The sequence below is a fragment of the Aspergillus campestris genome (genome assembly GCF_002847485.1).
Source record: "Aspergillus campestris IBT 28561 chromosome Unknown P168scaffold_2, whole genome shotgun sequence".
NCBI lineage: Eukaryota > Fungi > Ascomycota > Eurotiomycetes > Eurotiales > Aspergillaceae > Aspergillus > Aspergillus campestris.
Window position 1 is genome coordinate 888,294 of NW_020194337.1, and position 18,118 is coordinate 906,411.

The 18,118-nt window shown below is 49.6% G+C and overlaps 6 protein-coding genes across 6 annotated transcripts; 2 read left to right on the forward strand and 4 right to left on the reverse strand.

Moving 5' to 3' along the window:
• Positions 1-228: 228 nt before the first annotated feature.
• On the reverse strand, positions 229-2,168 carry P168DRAFT_295141 (uncharacterized protein; the record flags this gene model as incomplete). Its single annotated transcript, XM_024838014.1, has 6 exons — positions 229-287; positions 542-769; positions 800-1,631; positions 1,691-1,873; positions 1,921-1,960; positions 2,044-2,168. The coding sequence occupies 6 exons, from the start codon at positions 2,166-2,168 to the stop codon at positions 229-231; spliced, it is 1,467 nt and encodes a 488-aa protein (XP_024695795.1).
• Positions 2,169-2,821: 653 nt separating this feature from the next.
• On the forward strand, positions 2,822-5,729 carry P168DRAFT_287689 (protein kinase domain-containing protein). The gene is made up of 2 exons (XM_024836629.1): positions 2,822-4,123; positions 4,204-5,729. The coding sequence occupies exons 1-2, from the start codon at positions 3,275-3,277 to the stop codon at positions 5,311-5,313; spliced, it is 1,959 nt and encodes a 652-aa protein (XP_024695796.1). The 5' UTR covers positions 2,822-3,274; the 3' UTR covers positions 5,314-5,729.
• A 541-nt stretch (positions 5,730-6,270) lies between these two features.
• P168DRAFT_315717 (uncharacterized protein) lies at positions 6,271-7,091 on the reverse strand (the record flags this gene model as incomplete). The annotated part of the gene is made up of 2 exons (XM_024839931.1): positions 6,271-6,912; positions 6,990-7,091. The coding sequence occupies 2 exons, from the start codon at positions 7,089-7,091 to the stop codon at positions 6,271-6,273; spliced, it is 744 nt and encodes a 247-aa protein (XP_024695797.1).
• A 1,292-nt stretch (positions 7,092-8,383) lies between these two features.
• Positions 8,384-9,130, reverse strand: P168DRAFT_287692 (uncharacterized protein). The gene has a single exon (XM_024836630.1). It carries the CDS (start codon positions 8,702-8,704, stop codon positions 8,504-8,506), a length of 201 nt encoding a protein of 66 aa, XP_024695798.1. The 5' UTR covers positions 8,705-9,130; the 3' UTR covers positions 8,384-8,503.
• A 1,359-nt stretch (positions 9,131-10,489) lies between these two features.
• On the forward strand, positions 10,490-11,875 carry P168DRAFT_302167 (alpha/beta hydrolase; the record flags this gene model as incomplete). The annotated part of the gene is made up of 2 exons (XM_024838629.1): positions 10,490-10,500; positions 10,695-11,875. 2 exons carry the CDS (start codon positions 10,490-10,492, stop codon positions 11,755-11,757), a joined length of 1,074 nt encoding a protein of 357 aa, XP_024695799.1. The 3' UTR covers positions 11,758-11,875.
• A 487-nt stretch (positions 11,876-12,362) lies between these two features.
• Positions 12,363-16,215, reverse strand: P168DRAFT_90509 (ankyrin). Its single transcript, XM_024842210.1, has 4 exons — positions 16,133-16,215; positions 15,877-16,078; positions 15,598-15,815; positions 12,363-15,549 (listed from the first exon to the last, which is right to left on the reverse strand). Exons 2-4 carry the CDS (start codon positions 15,993-15,995, stop codon positions 12,503-12,505), a joined length of 3,384 nt encoding a protein of 1,127 aa, XP_024695800.1. The 5' UTR covers positions 15,996-16,078; positions 16,133-16,215; the 3' UTR covers positions 12,363-12,502.
• Between the last annotated feature and the right edge of the window lie 1,903 nt (positions 16,216-18,118).

Consider the following 18,118-nt stretch of genomic DNA (forward strand, 5'->3'; position numbering starts at 1 on the left):
CTATGGGGTGATTACTTCACGATATCACTATCGATGGGGAGCACTGACTACCTAGTCCTGTCTTCGGAGCTTTTCCTCGTGCTAGGATGATGACAACTGTTTCGTTATTGCCAAATCAGTAAAGCCTTTGACTGCTAGTGTTTGCTCATCACACTTTTGGTGCTCAGCGACAGCAGCAGCTTCATCTGCAGTATCATCCCCCCCACAAAGGCAAGTATCAGAAGATACTTACAACGGGAAGTCAGCACGAGATCCAAATGTCCGAGGTACCCGGGAGAGCGTCGAGTCTTAGTAGAGAAACGCCTAAAGAATAAGTCCAAGTGCAGAGAAACGAGCTAGAGTGTCCCTGCATCTCGCGTAGGTGGGGCGAGGTACCTGGTTGCTCATTAGATTCGAAAAAGAAAGCAGCCGTGTGTTCAGATATCTGTTTTTATATCAATAGTGAAGCGTCTCAAGGTTCTTTTAACTGATAAGTAGCTGTAAATACATAGGAAAGACCCGTTAGTATCTGAAATTTGTCTTCATGTGGGTTCAGTTGCACACGCGAACCGCTGACGCAGCGTCTTCTCATACTCCTCCTTATCTCGGATCTTAGCATCGATCACTTTCTTCATGTCCGCAGCCCAATAGTTTGAAACAACCCGCGGGAGTTCTGAGCTAATCGGATGGGTCGAATCAAAGATCGGATGGATATGTTGATGAACAAGATTGAAGAGGCCTTTTGGACTGTTCAAAGCCAGAAAATACCAGAAGCTTCCAGTCCGCCAACCTTTCCTCATAAGGTTTGTCCTATATTAACAACTGTTGTCATTGAGGGGGAATGATTTCTCCTCCTCTTTGAAAACGCCCAAGAACTCATCATATGTCTGACTAAAGGTGTTGAGGCTCTCGCCAGTTAGATCGTCTATGGGGCGACCAGTCAACCAATATGGAAGATGCAAAGTTTCTGCTGGTAGAGAGCACGCCCACTCGAGATCAACCACGCATTTGACATGCCACTGGCTATCAACAAAAATGTTACTTGGATGCATATCTGTAAATTGATACAAGTAAGGTCCTTGGCGAAGTTGTCTGTCAGTGAACTGTGGCAGTAGTGCTCGCATAATAGCCAAACTTGCCATCTGGGCTCGGCCATCTTCCTCATCATTTAAGGAGTTGGGTTGATATCGTAATCGATTATCATGGCACGATAGCAGATCAAGATAGTATGAATCCGCGGTTGTATAAGTCATCCCTCGACTGATGTTGGTTGGTACTCCCCCATTTTCTAACTGATGGAGCCGGAGAGTGAGAGGACGGTTAGAAAGCCGCAGTACTCCATCAAAGTCTAGCGTCCAAGATCCGATACACGGTAGTGGTGTCCGACTCAAAGAGAGCATAATTTGAGATAGACCCCTGAAAAGATTGGCTCTTTTGTCTTGGTCGTTACGGTTTTCATCCCATGTCTCAGATAGCATTTGTGCCTCTGGACTGCCAACGTAGTCCATGACCAAATATCCGTTTTCCAGGATAGTTGAATGGCGATGACAGACATAGGGACTGGGAAGGGTCCACCCAAAGAGCCATGAGACAGAGCGCTTGATGTACCAGGGGATCCTAACTATCAATGGAGTATTCTCAGGCCTTGTAAACTACGTAGTTCTCAGGTTAGTATTACCGCGAGAGAGGACGATCAGTTCGGCTCTCATACACTGTGCCCACCAACAAGTCCAAATCCCCACAACTGAGGTATCGAGATGTCCGGACAATTATCCTGCAACCAAATGAAAGTTGCAGCTTCACAGCGGATTTTGTCATCCGCGTTGCCGGGGTACGTGGTTTCCCCTACCTTGTATGGTAAGGGGAACCTAATGAGGGCCCGCTTTGCCAGGGACTCATTGCGTTTGTTGATATAAAGAGGAATTAAAGAGGAATGCAAACATTGAAGCTGCCATGTACCCACTCATTCACCCCCCCCCCCCTATGTGGCAGGTGTCTGATGGATAGAGGCCAAGATGATATGCCGCAATATTCTGAATCTCCTTGCGATTGCGGTAGAGTGACACGAAGAAGTCTATCCGCTGCTCGGGATAGTCTAGGCCAAGAAGCATGTCCTCTTCCTGCTCCACGGCAGATTCAAATGTGGTGGTTCCCCGAAGGAGTGGAAGGATAGGCCCTTGGCGATTCATTGCGACCTCGTTATCATCATCTGATATATAGTCCAGAGAATGAGGCAAACCATGGATGGTTGTTGTTGACGTGGATCCACCGATCGCGCGACCAGACCATGCCCGATTGGAAGGTCATGTGTCCGGTATTGAACCAGCACACGTGAGTCTGAAATCGTCCAGGACATTGACAGGATTCCTTCTTCCCCTTATACATAATCATTGGACTCTCTCACCTTGTCAAATCATCAAAACACGACACTATTGAAGGCATGACCTGACTTTACACTCATCCCCCAGTCGTGAGAGTGGATGTCAATGCCAAGCTGGACCAAGTGGGCTCGATCGGTGGAGTCGCTCGAAATGGTATAGCTCACTATCCCAACTGTAATTCATGGACTCTGGAGGATTAAATAATGCCCGATTCTGACCAGGTCATGCAGGGATAACCAGTAATTCTCCTATTTCACCCGATACATAGGGCATGTTGGTCGCATTTTGTCAGTAAACATCTAGCCTTCATCCGGACCCCGAGTGACAACATGCGTGTCCAATAGGATATGTGCTGGGTGGGGCTCCTAAGAGGAATCGGGAAAGGTCGTCTGCTTGAGCAGGGCGCTGCGTCGACCGTATGGCCTTGACGCCTCAAGACTGCGCCAACTCTGGAGGCAGTGCAGTTCGCCCTCCTCCCCCGCCTCTGTCCCTCCTTGCCTCTTCCCCCTCAAGTTTGGGTGAAAGTCTCTCTAATTCAAAGACTAATCATTCTCTGGTGAGGTCACATCTTCAACTAGTAAGTCTGTTCTGCCCCCGACTCTTCATACGTTCATCAGCATGCTTTCTCTTCTGTAGCACTCATCATTGCACAGCCTTGCCTCTACTCATATTATTTGCTTATGTTGCATGTCTTTTAGCCTGCAGTCGTTTGGGACATTGCTCAATTCTTCTTCTTCTTCTTCTTCTTCTTCTTCTTCTTCTTCTTCTTCTTCTTCTTCTTCTTCTACTTCCTCTTCTTCTTCCAATCTAATCCTCTGTTTCCTAAATTTCCAGCTGATCGACTGTATGCAGTCACTTTCTCTCATGATCCCCAACATACCCAACAAAAGCCTCACATAACTCCAGATCCCCACATGGCATTGCTGAAGGTCCTTTGTTATCCCTTGCGATGTTTGTTTCCGTGTTTTAAGCCCGGCTGGCTACCCCTACGTGACTCCGAGCCTGACTCTCCTACGGTTCATATCGTCTCGGACGCCGTTCCCGTTCCGCCGCAGAATGGCAATCCGACTGGCACTGGCCTTGTCCCCAGTATATGCGATGTGGATAACTCTCCGCGCTGTCCGTCTATTGACGCCGTTGCGGAAAATGACCGTTCAAGTTCGATCTTACGGACAGCCCAACTTGCCCTAATATATGCCCGCACGCAATGCTACGAGGATTCGGCCCAGAACGAATTTGTCCCGATATCAGCTCTCAGGGAGGTGCTCTGCGACACGACCGTTCACGCCATCATCAAAGACGTACTCCATGGAGACACAATCCGCGCCGACCAGTTAACCACACATATCATGAAGGATTGCTTCCTTCTCTTTGCCATTCTCGTGGACCGAGGGATGCCCGGGGAAATACTGGGGTTTCTGGAAGAGGGGATCAACGATGACTGTCTCCCATTCACTCGTAATTCTACCTCTCAGGGTAGTCAAATTCAGACCTTAGAAACAAGATGTGGCACGCACATTCGGACGATAGCCAGTTGGGACATGGCCTCGGTTAAGAGATTTGAGACCAAACAGTACCGCATGCTGGCCCCAATCTTCCAATACAAGAGCCACTACCGGCTGTCCATGTCACAGCCTCCGCCGTTCATTCACCTAGAGTTTCAGGACCCACAGCATGGCGTCTCGCAGGGCTCTTATTCGGAGGTCTTCCAAGCCTGTATCCATCCCGATCACCACACCCTGGAAGGGGAACTGGGAAATCATGTAAGTAAGACCATGAGACCCGCTGTTAACCCCAGCGGAATGCGCCGTTGACTCCGGTTGTTTACTTGTGGTAATCCCAGGAACAGGGACCTGTGGTTGCGGTAAAACGGTTGTTCAATGAGCAGGCTAATGGGTTCGGAGCTGAACGAGCGATCTTCGATACTCTCGAGTCCATCGGCGGCCACCCTCACATGGTTAAGCTACTGTTTACCTATAAGAAAGGGCAGAAGTTTCATCTGGTCTTCCCCTGGGCGGATGGAACTCTTCGGACGTGGTTGCAGCAGGCCCCTACGCTTCTCGCCACGCGCCAGTCGATGCTCTGGTGCTTAAAACAGATGACCGGTATTGCCAGTGGGTTAAAGTGGATGCATACTGTCGCTACTCGGGGGAACAATCATCTTTTCGGACGCCATGGTGATATTAAGGCCGATAACATCCTGTGGTTCCGAGGAGGTGATGGGCGCAGCGATGCGGAGGACATCTTGAAGATTGCGGACCTAGGGCTTGCCCGGTTCCACACCCTGGCATCCAGGTCCGACATAGACCCTTCCACGGTCCGAGCCCCCAGCACTTATTCACCTCCAGACGCGCTCCGCAGAATCCGGGTCTCGCGAGCCTGGGATTTGTGGGGTCTGGGGTGTATGTATCTAGAATTCGTCACCTCGATTTTGTGCGGGTACGAGGCCGTCGATGATTTCGCCGCTGCCCGCGGAAGAGATGACACCGAAATCCCGGAGATCAGCACGGATTATTTCTACACGGCTGACTACAATGGGATCAGGCCATCTGTGCGTAAGTGGGTGGAGGGCCTTCACCGACACCCCCGGTGCACCGGTGCCCTCCATGACCTGCTAAATCTGATCATGTCTGAAATGATCGTTGTGGAACCCTGGCAGCGCAGTCCTTCGGCTCGCGTCCACGACCGACTGGCAAAAATATGCGACAGAGCTTCCCACGACGACGCATATCTCATGGAACCTGCACCGCGGCTCGATCTTCGGGGTTTTCTGGTGACTGAGGAGCCCTCCACCCTCAGCGAGCCATCTCTCCAGCAGGATCGTGCTGACTCCAACCCCGAGCGATCGCCGACACGCCGTGGTGCTGCGCTCGTCCGAACCCGAAGGACCTGGCCTATAGGGCCAACGATAGAACTGCCTGGTCGTGTTGTGGCCACTGGGACTTTCTACTAAAACGGTAAGGTTATCCCCTTGCTAACTGTCTCCCCTCGGGGAAACGGGCTACGTGTAAATGAGTTATGTCTATTAGGTTATGAGTGATTCCCGGCGGTCGTGGGGCGTTTTTAAGCTATACTTAGATTTGGGTTGCTTGTGAGGAAAAGTGGAGTTTCTTCTCTTGCTTTGGCATTGTGAGGGTGAGCGGGTTTAGGAATTCTTGGGGGGTTTGTATAAGATATAGTACATCACTGTACCCCATACGTTGATAGCTTGCATGTGTGTCAGACTTGCATCTGCATCTGCACTCTGCATTCGACCTGCGTCATGGAATTATATAATGACATCTGCCACGTGTCAGTCAAATTTGAAAGATGTTTGTTTGGTTGGCAAGGTTGTCAAATACTAATAACTCGAGTCCCATAATTATCGACGACAGCATGCTACGGTTGCGAGTGCAATAATCCTAATTGAGAAAATCTTTTTTTATTTTCATAGGCATGACAGCACCACTACCATCTTGGCGGTGGCTTTATCGCGACGGTGGTTTTTGATTGTCGCCCTAACATACACAGCTGTGGTCAATATGGGGTTGCCTGTCATAGGGGGCGTCCACCACTTGGTTAATTCTTGTCTACAGACTGTTCTAATTGTTTCTTCTACCGGGTGAACCTTTTCGCAGCTCATCTCATCATCATACATTTCATTGGATTTCTCTTAAAAGCTAACAGTGTGCAACCTTGCACGGACAACAGAGAGTGCTGGACAAAAACCTGTCCTATCCATATCCGCACTGTTTCGTGACAAGGACGTGCGACACAACGAAGGTGAAAACTTCGAGAAACGAAAGTCTTTATACACATAAATCACAGTAAAGCATCTTCCCAAACGTCTATCAAAGACTCAACTCAAGAATCCAGCGCACCCCAACGCAGACACTACCAACAGTCCACCGTCTTAGCACTGCCCAGTCCTTTACTGGATGGCGATATCTGCGCAGTTCAGGTAGACCTGAGGCGTCTGGAACGAGTTCCACTTGAACGAGAGCAAGGTATGCTTCGACTTGAACTCGGGGAGCTTGATCTTCTTGGTAACGGTGTAGCCCTCGGAGATGGTGGTCTTGCAGGAGCCGGGCTGGGCATTGTCGACACCCATGCACCCGGTGTCCTCGAAGCTGTTGCAGGTAAACCAGTCCGTGTTCTTGCAGCTGTCTTCCTGGCAGTCGTCGCTGGCGGGGCAGTCCTGGCCGCTGACGTCGCTGCACTTCAGGACACCCTTCTGGAAGCAGTCCTCGGCCTCCTGCTTCTCCGCCTCGGTCGGCGTGTAGTCCGCCTTCAGGAGCTTGTCGACGATCTTCTGGTCCTGGCAGACACGGTAGGTGAACATGCCGCCGTGGTCGCCGTTGTTGTCCAGGCACCACACCACTTCGATCTCCTCGCCGGGCTTGTACGTCTTCACGGGCTTTCCGCCCCAGTCGGCCGTCGGCTTGTTGTAGTCGAGACCGTCGCGCTGGTTGAACCCGCAGGGTCCCATGCGGCCGACCTTGGCGCCGTCTAGGTTCGGCCAGGACTCGACGGGCTCGAGGATGGTACATTCGGGGCATGAGTCTTTGCCGGCCTGGTGAGAGACGTGTTTGTTAGTTTGACTTTCTGCGAGTGTGCTGGGGGAGGGGGAATGGAGAGTTAGATATGCACCTCGAAGCCCTGGCGGGTTCGGCTCTCCGGGGACCACATGTACCCGTGGCCGGCGACCGAGGTCACCAGAGTGAGGACGGCGGCTGCGGTGGCGGCTCTCATCTTGAATCCTGCAATGGATATCCTAACGAATAGTAATAGTAGTAATAGTACCGTGACAGGAGTCTTCAAAGATAGTATCAGTCAGGAACAGGTAAAGATCGATAGCTTGGTGATCCTGTTAAGCCACTGCAGAAACGTCCATCCTTTTATAGATCGTCAGGAGCACCCCTTCTCCCCCTCTTCTAGAAAACAGAAGCGAGTATGTGACGCCGGAAATCGCTCATCCGACCGACAGGGGGCGGACAAATACCATAGTCCGTACTGTTCCCCCGCTCCCCACCCTGCATGGCCAGAAGCACCCCTGCGCATAGACCGGCCCACGATCGGCACGACTCACGGTGCAATCTGGGGAAGATCGCCGTCTCCTCAACGGCTAACAATGCCGATGCTGGTTAGATACCCTGCGGTGGAGCCACTGCCTTATATTAAACCAGCAGGGGTGTGGGAAATTGAAGGACTTGGCGCGCGCAAGCGTTGGCTGAGAAGGCCCGGTGAATCTCCGAGTCCAGGGTGACTTGAGCGGGGCAGCTTCGTCTGAATATTCTAGAATGTGGACACTTGCAGCGGGCGGGCGAAAATAGATTAAAATCTCGTTTATGGACAGGGTTGACAGGTTCAATTGATTGAATCATGTTATCATGTTGTTGCCTTTGGTTAGTTAGGGCACGGCTGGTCGGGTGACGATGACGTTCGGCGGTTGGGTTGTGTCGGCCTGAGGCAGCTATCTGGGCAGGCACTTCCTGTGCAATGTTGCGTCGTCTCCTGGGATAGAGAAGTTGATACTACAATGTGAAAGAAGGAATTATGGGTTATAATGCTGGTAAAGAGCGGTATCATTCGTTATCAATCTATTCTTTCTGCTAAAGGTGGACGCAAAAACTCGTTGTAGGCGCTGTTGTCTATGGCTTGAAGTGTTGGATGTACAGCAGTAGCAGCGATCATGCCATATTTCTGGCTTCTTTTAGTGATTCAAAGATGCTCGTCACCATCCTATTCTCTCCTCCATTACTCCGCTCTCACTTCTCGTTATTACCGTGGATCGGATGTATGTGTCTATACCCCTTACCCTTGGCATTCGGAGACGCATATATCTAAACACAGGGAAGGCTTCTCTCGAACCAAAGCCACGGAGGACAAGTTCCCATGTCCCCAAATCAGCATCCATCTCAGACAGAGACACCCGCTCGAGTGTCTTGGAATGTTTAGTGAAAAGCTTCCAGATCGATTCTTGATTTCGGAGAATGAACCCAGACAGCCTGCAATCTTCCAGTCGCGGCAGGTACACATCGTTAGCCACGGCTACAAATATTTCGTCGCTGTTGGCCTGATCGAAAGAAGATACTCGCAAGTCCAGATCAAACTGACGAAGATAAGGAGTGAATTGGAGAAAACGTGCAAGGCTAGTGGTGTCGTTACTTGTGCGCGAGTCCGGGCCCCTTGCAGTGATCACGCTCAACTTCAAAGTCTTTAATTAATCTTGCCCCAATAATCGTCAGCTCAGGCGAATATAAACTTACTGCATCTCCCAGACCCCCGAAACTAAAACCTGAGAACGCGGGATCGCGAAAGACATCCAATGTGGAAACGGGGGTACTGCTTCGGGCCATGGCCATCAAGGCTATAAAATGCACATCCCGAAGATCCATCCCGATAGCATGTTGGCTGATCACCTGATTTTCCCACACCATAGCTGGCTCTAGTTTGACGGTGTCGAGACTCTCGAGACGAGACAAGATCGAAGCCAAGCGAATGACAGTGTCATACCTACGAGCCTCTGGGTTTTTGATCCACCCTTGAGTGAGGAACCAGTTTAAGTCGCGTGGCACTGCGGCACGCGCTGGTTTTGCGATGGCCTTCCTCGACACAGCGGGGTTTTGCAACCGCTTTCTCCGCTCCCACTCCAGGGTCTCTTGCAGATTGAGCTCGTACTTGCACGTAGCAAGAATGGTCAGTGTGCTTATAGTGCGATACCAATTCTTCGAGAGAGTCAAGTTGGTCATCGGATATATCGGTCGTCAAATGAGTGAGAAACCTCAGCCAGGGGGGGGGGGGGGGGGGCATTGCAGGCTTCCTTGAAAGCCCGATTAGCCAGGCGAAAAGACTGAATACCCCTGGAATCGAGGTGAAGAAGAACTTCCTGGAATAGCTCCAGTGGAAGGTTGGTAAAGGACATGATGTTGGGTCAACTATTTCAGTCTGGCACAGGATGTCTTTTGTAGGACCTATGAAAACAGTCAAAAGGATGATAAAACTGATAATCTTGAAGCTATCGAAAGAGATTGTGCAAGGTTGCAAGATATCTCAAAATACAAGCAGTGCAGAAAGCTCTGTGTGGAAATAACCGATGAAAACAGCCAAAAGGATGATAACATTGATGAAGTTGGAGATATTAAAGAAGTTGCCAAAGGTCGCAAAAGGTTTCATGGTTTAAACACCAATGGTGTAGTGAAGGACTCTGCAAGTCAGCTGGCGTCTTGATCGATTGCAGTCACTCAACCGGGCAGGTATGAAGCTATTCAAATCAAGTAAACGCATAAAATCATGATGTTCCATGGAATCTCTGGTGTCCTGCCCTCTGGTAGCTGCCAGTCCGTAGACACCGATCTCCCCAGGAGGCTATCTCCAACTCTCCGGGCGTTGGGCAGTGCTTTGCCGCCTCGTGCGGGGAATCTCTGCATTCTTATGCAGGTATTCTCTCTTCATGAAATCTGTCTTGTATGAGGGTAATCTCCGCTTCATGTGGCCAATATCTCTGCTTTATGTAGGTGAATGATATATATCAATCGTAAAACTCGTCCTCTGGTTAGATTGGGTCAAAAGATGATGATATGGTAGCTGTAGAGGCTCCAGCCTCATAACCTGGGAAATTTGCTTCAACATGCGAATCAGGCCACGTGTCTTTAGATCAGATCTAGTCAACAATCCAGTCCTTCTCCCAATTACTGTCGGACTGGTCGATCACTAGTACCTAGCCCATGGACCATGTGATTGACTGGCCTGTCACAATATTTGATGCGAGACAAGGTTTAGGTAGTAAACACTGAGCCATGGGTGGAACCTTCTGATCCATTGGCTACTACTCATGTGTAGTCGAAATCGCAAACCTGAGTGGTGTTTAATTGTGCCGCCGAGCGTGGTAGGCTTTTAAGATTCAATTTTGGGTCCCTATACTCGAATTTTAGTCCGCATTCGCCTCGAATGTTCCGAGTATTTGGCTCGCAATACGTTCAAAGAGAAAATATTTGAATAGATTGCTACAATCTCTCCAATAGTTTGGTCGGTTGATGGACTGTGGTTTGAGATATCCATGACGGCAAAGTGAAGATCAGCCTGATACGCTATCTGCACGCGAGTGTGAGAGGAGAAGTACGGATTACCGCATTGGGAAGAGATCAACAATGGAGATAGCGTGAGCCATCAACATCGCCCCGATCGCGACGTCGACTTCCACTACACCTACCGAGGTGATATTTTCTTCCTCAAGTTTAGACACACTCTAAATCTCACTCATGGAATCTTTCTCTTCTCTCCGTTTGACCTCCTGATCTCTATCTATCTTCCATCACAATTGCAAACTCCAACACACTCCACAAAAACAAATAGAATGGCAGACGACCGAACTCCTCTACTGCGAGACGCCGCAATACAGCCACAACAGCAGCTAGCGCGCCCCAAACAACGCTGGTCCCTCCTCACACGTCTTTCCTTCATTTGCAGAATCTGGGTGATAAAAGTCGCCGTGCGCATCGCCGTATCGCTTGCGCGCAGACTCCGCATCTCCCAATTTCGCCCCCAATCGACCTACAGAAAACACTACCCGGTCGGTCAGCGGATGTGGAACGATGTCTGGATCCCTAGCTCCCACGAAGCGGGGCAGACCCACCCGCTCTACATCGACATCCACGGCGGGGGATTCGCCACGGGGGATCCGAGCCACGATGGCGAGTTCTGCCGGTATCTCGCTGACGAGCATGGCATCTGCGTGGTTAGCGTGAATTACCCCAAGGCACCCCGGTATCAGTTCCCGTGTCAGACGGATGATTTGGTCCAGACTGTTCGGTGTGTCTTGGCGGATGAGAGTTTGCCGGTTGATAGGGACAGGGTTGCGATGGGGGGATTCTCTGCGGGAGGAAACCTATCCTTGTCTGTGGCGCTGAGGGATGAGATGCAGGGGTCGAGCATCAAGGGGGTGCTGGCGTGGTACCCGGTAACTGATTTTTCGGGTCGGTATAAGGGTGCGTATAGGGCGGATCAGTATGGGATGCGCGATGTGCTAGAGGGCGTGTCTGATACGTTTTACTATTCCTATGTGCCTGATGGCCAGAACCTGAGGGATCCATTTTTGAGTCCTGTGTATGCGGATCGGGGGAGGCTTCCACCGAAGATATTCTTCATCGGGGCGGAGCATGACAATCTCTGTCGGGAGGCGGAGTGCGCGGCTAGGGTTTATGCAGAGGGGAAAGAGACACGGCAACCCATCGGCGAGGTCAATGACTGGACGGTCAATGGGATCCGCTGGAAGAGAGTTACCGGGGCGCAACACGGCTTCAACTTTGTGCGCCGGTGGGTTCGGGAGAGGGAAGAGTTTCGCCATGTTCTCACCCAGCAGGCGTATGCTGATGCTGCGAGATGGCTGAAGACGGAGATATACGATTCCAAGGACTGAGATTGATCGGGAGTTCCACGTTCAGTTCAGGCCATGGATTACTGAGAATCGAGTCAAGCCTCTGTTTCAAATTTCATTGGCCGGCCGATAATTCTAGCCCAGGGTTCAGCTTGAAGCCAAACGTGTTTCCAGAAGAAGAAAGCTTCGGATTTACTAAAAGATTGACCCACAAACATGATCTTAAGGGCACGTCGGCATGGAATTCGCTGTCCTTTTCCTAATCTCGAGTCAGTCCAGACACAGAATAGAGCCAAGTTCAGTGTATGGCGTTGCTCAAATCCTCAATCAGTCCAATACACTGGCGAGGATCTTGCATGATTCGGTAACGCATGATGTAGCTCATGTCACTAGCTATATTCTCGCATTCGTAGTCCTGGTTATACTGGCTGTTGATTGTGTGATAATCACTGTATCCCACAGCGCCACACACTGGGGGTTCCCTGTTCAGATACCAACGTCGAGGTGAGCCACGAGCTTGAGAATGGGAATGAACGTTGTGCCGGGGTTGCTACACAATCTAGGAGGAGCTGTCAGCATTGATCAATAAACCAGCCTTTTGATTCTGCGAGTCTCCCTGTTGATCGCCACATTGCGCCACATGTTCATGGATGCGAACAACGCGCCCATCTCCTGATAGAAAGATAGATAGATTTATCCGATCAAAGGATGCTGAAAAGATAATACTGCGAGGAAATGAACTATATAAAAGAACAAAATTTCCGGCCGCCTCATTTTCTCAGGATCGCTAACCATTTATGCGTTCATATTCATCAAGATCAAAAACTTCCTGTTCAATCTGGCAAGCGTCATCCTCCCCCCAGCCCCCAAAATCCCTCAGAAGCTTTGCCGCGGCATAATGCGTGCGACTCCCGGCAAGCTTTATGGCCCTAATATACTGTCGCCTGGCGAGTCCGTGCACTGACGCCCCCTCAGTGAGGAGTAACTGTAGCATGTCAATGCGACCAAATTCGGCCGCCCCTTCTAATGCGGTTCTACCCCAGTACAGGGCCCTGGGTGCATCGACTTCGGCGCCTTCGCTGAGCAGCTTGCGCGCAATATTGATGTATCCTAGAATGGAAGCAAATTGGAGTGCCGTAGCCCCCCCTGCTTCCGCCGGTTCTTGATTAATGGTAGCCCCAGCCATCAAAAGAGTATCGACCAGCTCCATGTTACCGCCGTGTGCCGCACACTGTAAGGCAGATTTTCCAAGGTGTCTGGAGGCTGGTGCATTGACATCCGCACCTGCTTGTAATAAAATCTCGACAATTTCCTTGTCTCCAGTGCTGACTGCGTGTTGAAGGATGGTTAGATCTTTGCCGGATGAGGTCTCGGGGGAAGTCCAGCCAATATCGGCACCAGCAGTGAGTAGACTGAGAATCATAGAGACGTCCTGCGCTTGCACTGCGATAACGAGCGGCGTCACATAACTCGCGTCTATTAGTACCTGATGATTCACATCGGCCCCTGCGTCCAATAATTCTTGGACAAGATCTTTGCATTCGCCATCGATGCACATGGCGAGAGCTTGTCCCTTTGTTTGACTGTCCCAGTTCCCAAAATTGAGCAAACTGCGGAAGAGCTCTTTTTCTCCCAACATAGCTCCTATATCGAGTACGGACATAGATGATAGCCTTTTGCGTTGAATAATGTTGTCAGTAGAAATTATGACTTTGCCTCGAGGGTCTAACCCAGTGTTCAACAAGCGGGCAACAATAAATGAAGAATTAGAGGCCGACAATGCACTTGCATATGAGTTGGGGGCTGCACAAGCGCGGCCATCAAGTCCATGCAAGAATAAATTAAGGAATTCAAAATCCCCATAATGACCACACCGTCTTGTTGCTTCACATAGTTCGAAATCGGTTATAGAGACACCTCGCTCCACCAGGGTTTCGGCCAGCTGAAGCTCACCCTTAAGGGTTGCTTGTTCTAGTGGAGTGGTGAGTATGCCGAGGGTGCTTGGACTATCGTATTCCAGAAACCGATTCTTTCGACGTTCGATATTGTCACTTGCTTGGTCCGCTCCACAGTCCAACAAAAACTGGACCAAGCCGCTATCATCGGACCTTATGGCATTCACCAAGATTTGTTGTCCATTCGACAGAAGGATGCCTGATAGCATTCCTCGCTGCTTTAAATGCATTGCAGTCTCCACATCACCGATACGGTCCAGTTTCTCCCCGATGTTCACGGCACCGGCTCGCAGCAGAATCTTCACTATCTCGCAATTTCCCTGGCGCACGGCTGCTCCGAGGACGGTGTCTCCTCCATGGGTGTCGTTGACTCTTGCTCCACAGCCAATCAGATACCTCACGGTTTCAAGATCATTATCTCTAACCTTTTGCATCAACCTTGAAGAATAATCGTCCTCGATGAACTTTGATTCGACTCGAGCACCATTTGCCTCCAGAACCATGCTTAATTCTTGGTTGTCTCCTGCAAGAGCCCGTTGGACAAGTGTACTGCCACCAGTTGCATCCGCTAAAGCCACATCAGCGCCTGCCTCAAGAAGACGCTCGGTGAGTCTTTTGTGACCATTTTCAACGGCAAGTACAAGTGGTGGTGCATAGAAAGATTCACTCGTTTTGTGATTGACGTCAGCACCAGCAGTGAGGAGAAGATCGATCATAGAATCGTTTGCTTCTATAGCTGCTAGCCCCAACGTTGTGCTTTGCCAGTTCTCAACGGTGTAGTTTGGAAAACAGACTTGCTGACATGCGTCAATTTTTGCGCCCAAAGAAAGAAGTCTTCGTGTCAGCGGTACATTATTCCGCTTTACGGCGATTCCAAGCACTGAGTATTGTTTGTCGCAAACCTCATGATCGCATCGCTTATTAACGTCACTGTCAGCGGCGAGGAGGGTTTCCAAAAGATCGGGTGTGTTCAAATGTATGGCAGCCTTGAGCGTATTACCAGAGACGTGTGCCCCCTTTGAAAGAAACAATTCCATAAGACACTTATTTCCAGCTTCTGTTGCATGATATAATGCTGACTCTAGCGTTTGAGAATCTTTGGAACAAGCATTGTAAGACAAAAGCGAACAACTCATCTCCAGCGCGACAGCGTTATTTTGAGATTGGGTTGCTATCTCCAAAGGTTGAACCGGGTCATCATTGAATAGTACTGGAGTGTCTGGATTTATGCCCGCTTTCAATAGTGATTGGACGGCCTCCAAATTATGTGTCCTCACGGCACTGGCCCAGAGTCTCAGAGAAATAGCGTGTGCCGTTGCACCGGGCATAGACAGTAGGCTCCTGATGTTCTGGTCTGCATACAGCCCAGATAGATAAAAGACTCTTAGAACCGTTTCATCTTCGGTACGGATTTCATTTCCCGACGCATTGGTTGCTTGTAGCCAGAAGTTGTTAGACATCATGAACAGAGCAATACGTATGACCCCAGTCAAGTCCGCCTCATCCCTTATTCGACAGAGACAGTCCGATATGTTCATGTTTTGACCCATATGTTCTTCCGGCATGATGGTGCTCAAAACAGCGGCCATGCGAGAGCTACCCTCGGAAGTATATGAGCAGTCTGCAGCTTTTCCGGCCAGAAGGGAACCGAGGCGGGTCGTGATTTTTTTGCTGACGAGTTCAAGATAACTGTCTTTTTCGTGGAGAGCGGAAAGAGAGGAATGGGAGAGACTCTCCCTCTGCGGGAAATGATTCTGTGCAATATCACGCAAGGCGGTTTGCGAGAAGTTGAACCACGGTAGATCCGAAGGCCATACTTGCAGTGTCAATGGGCCAGGAGTACAGACCCTAACATCATCTCGAGCCCCGGGAGACGGTGCTGGAACAAATCAGCATCACCTTGTTACTCCCAGTGAGTCAAACGCACCTGTTTTATAGATGTCCACTACCGGTTCAAATCCCTGTCGACGAATTTCGGCCCGGACAACATGGGGGGGGCACCGTTCACCATTAATAAACACCTCACTTGTTTTATTCAGTTTTTTTCTCTTTTCGATCTGTCGCTTGACGTAAATCCACTTCTTAGCACCCATGCGGTACTTCCTGAATCGCCATTGTTTGAGTTTCCTGTGGTACTGGCTTTCTCTTTGACTTGTCAGTACCAGATGTCCCTACCAAACCAATTAAAGAAACATGGAAGGCTTACTTTTCTTGAAACCCATGGGTCGTGACCATGAAGTTGCGCAATTCTTTTAGCGTTCTGCGCTCTATCATATAGATACGACGGATCTCGGCCTTGTAGAGATCCCATTTTGACTGGTCCATGTTGATGTGGGCTGAAGGGAAGAGAGTTTGATGAAGAAACGGTGAAGACAAAAAAAATGGAAATGGGGTGATGGGACGCTGGGCTGAGGCAACTATTTAAGTATCTCAGATAAATCACGGATCTTCATGGTCCATACCTCAAGCTGCATTGGAATTCGGGCATGAGGGCTGTGCCGATCCCTGGTCAGTGCCCTGGCGAGTCCTCCCACCCCTTTCGTCCACGTCACAGAGACGCCTCGAGCCTCACCATATCAGGCAATCATGACAACAAGATTCTGACGTTGATTGGCCGGCAACAAAATCTGCGTGCGTGTATGTATTCCAGAATCTGTGGCCATAAACCAGCCCCGCGTGGACTTGGCGTGGCAAAAGAGAGAAGGCTTATTTACCACTTAACATTGGTCGTTTTCACTGCACACCGTTGCTCTCTATTCGGTTTGCTTTTGGGACATGATAGTCGAGAACGGAGTAGAGATAGAATCGAAGATACGGGTGAGTTTGAGGTCATATAATATGCGCGCGATTGCTAAACCGTCTCAATGAAGCCATATTCGAGATACTGGGGTAGAAATCTACCTCCGACCTGTACCTTGGGGCACCTGTGGAGATTCAGGATGATAGTATAGCTTATTTTGCCTTATTTTAATTGGAGTATTTATATCTCCCTTGGACTGTGATTGGAGACTGACAAAATAACGGTGTGGGGACTTTCCACAGAAGTTGTGGTGGGCTCGGCAATGGACTTTACTCCGTACTATACGGTAGTGAACCGTCGATGTGATTTGGCCAAAACGAAATTTTGTCCCCACTACAAGTTTACGTCTCGGCATAGAAGCAGGCTTATTGGTCAGGTAAGATAGGAACAGTCAATGATTGGGTGATAGCAAAATATGAAAGAAAGAAAGAAAGAAAAAAAAAAGAATGAACCGCCTTGCAGGCAGACTCGACGATCGAAGGATCCGTTCCTGAGTTGCTCAGGGTTGTCATTAGGGCAAGGAGGGGATTTTCCATTTTCCCTCTATAAAAGACGAACGTTCCCAGGCCATGGGGTGAGTTTCATATCAGTACACACACACCTATAGATTCTATCGCAGATCTGTCACTCCCATCCTTGATCTTCTCGTTCAGTTCTCAGATCACAATGTCGAACCCTAATGGCCAGTCGGCGTGGTATTTGTCCAACGATTGGCCCGTCGGAAATGACAGGACGATTATAGTACCTCAGGACGAGTCCGCATTCATGGAACAGCAACCATTTGGATATGTTGATCCTGCTTGGTTCGGTCCTTCCATGGGAGCTTTCGCACCATCGGTTCATCCAAGGTCCGTCCCGGCCTGGGTGACCTCTGATATCGGCTTGGTACCTGGACCGGTCAGCCAGACGTCTTTTGGAAGACTTCCAAATGACAATTGGGAGGCCCTTCCATCTATACACGGTGGGAGTAAAGCAGTATTAGACGGTCGTTCAACGACTGTCGGTATCCAGGCGATGCAGATGCCTGTCGACCGTGTCATCCACAATACCCAAAGACGTGATGGTCAGGCAAATTTTTCTCCTGAAAGGTAAATTGCCTGTCAGCCAGATTGGCCATTTCCTGCGGTTTTAACATTGCTCGTAGAGAGGATGCGGTTCAACCACTGAGATGCGAATGGAGAGGCTGCTATGCCGAGGGCTTTGGTCGAAGGGAGGAGTTAAAGCGACATGTTAATACGAAACACATATTTCCTTCTTCCCAGAAGTGTCCAAGATGCAGAAAGACATGCAATCGATTGGACAATCTGAAGGAGCACGTACGGAGAAAGCATGGTCAAAATATTTGATTCGCAGATCTCGGCCGTACCAGTCTTCCTGTCCGATTTAGCCCTCTTTAGCTTTTTGGTTACCATCGTGCTCCGCTTTGTTTTGTTTTTTGTTTCGTTTGATTTTGATTTTGATTTTTTTTTTTTTTTTTTTTTTTTTTTTGCTTTACCGTATCTCAGTATGGATCATGGAGGGCGTCAGCAAGGTGAATATAGAATAGATCGCAATGGCAGAATAGCAGTCTTTGATACATATCCTCGATATAGCAATTGGGTCTGACGGACACTATATATAAGTGCGCCAAGATCATTAAGATGTAACA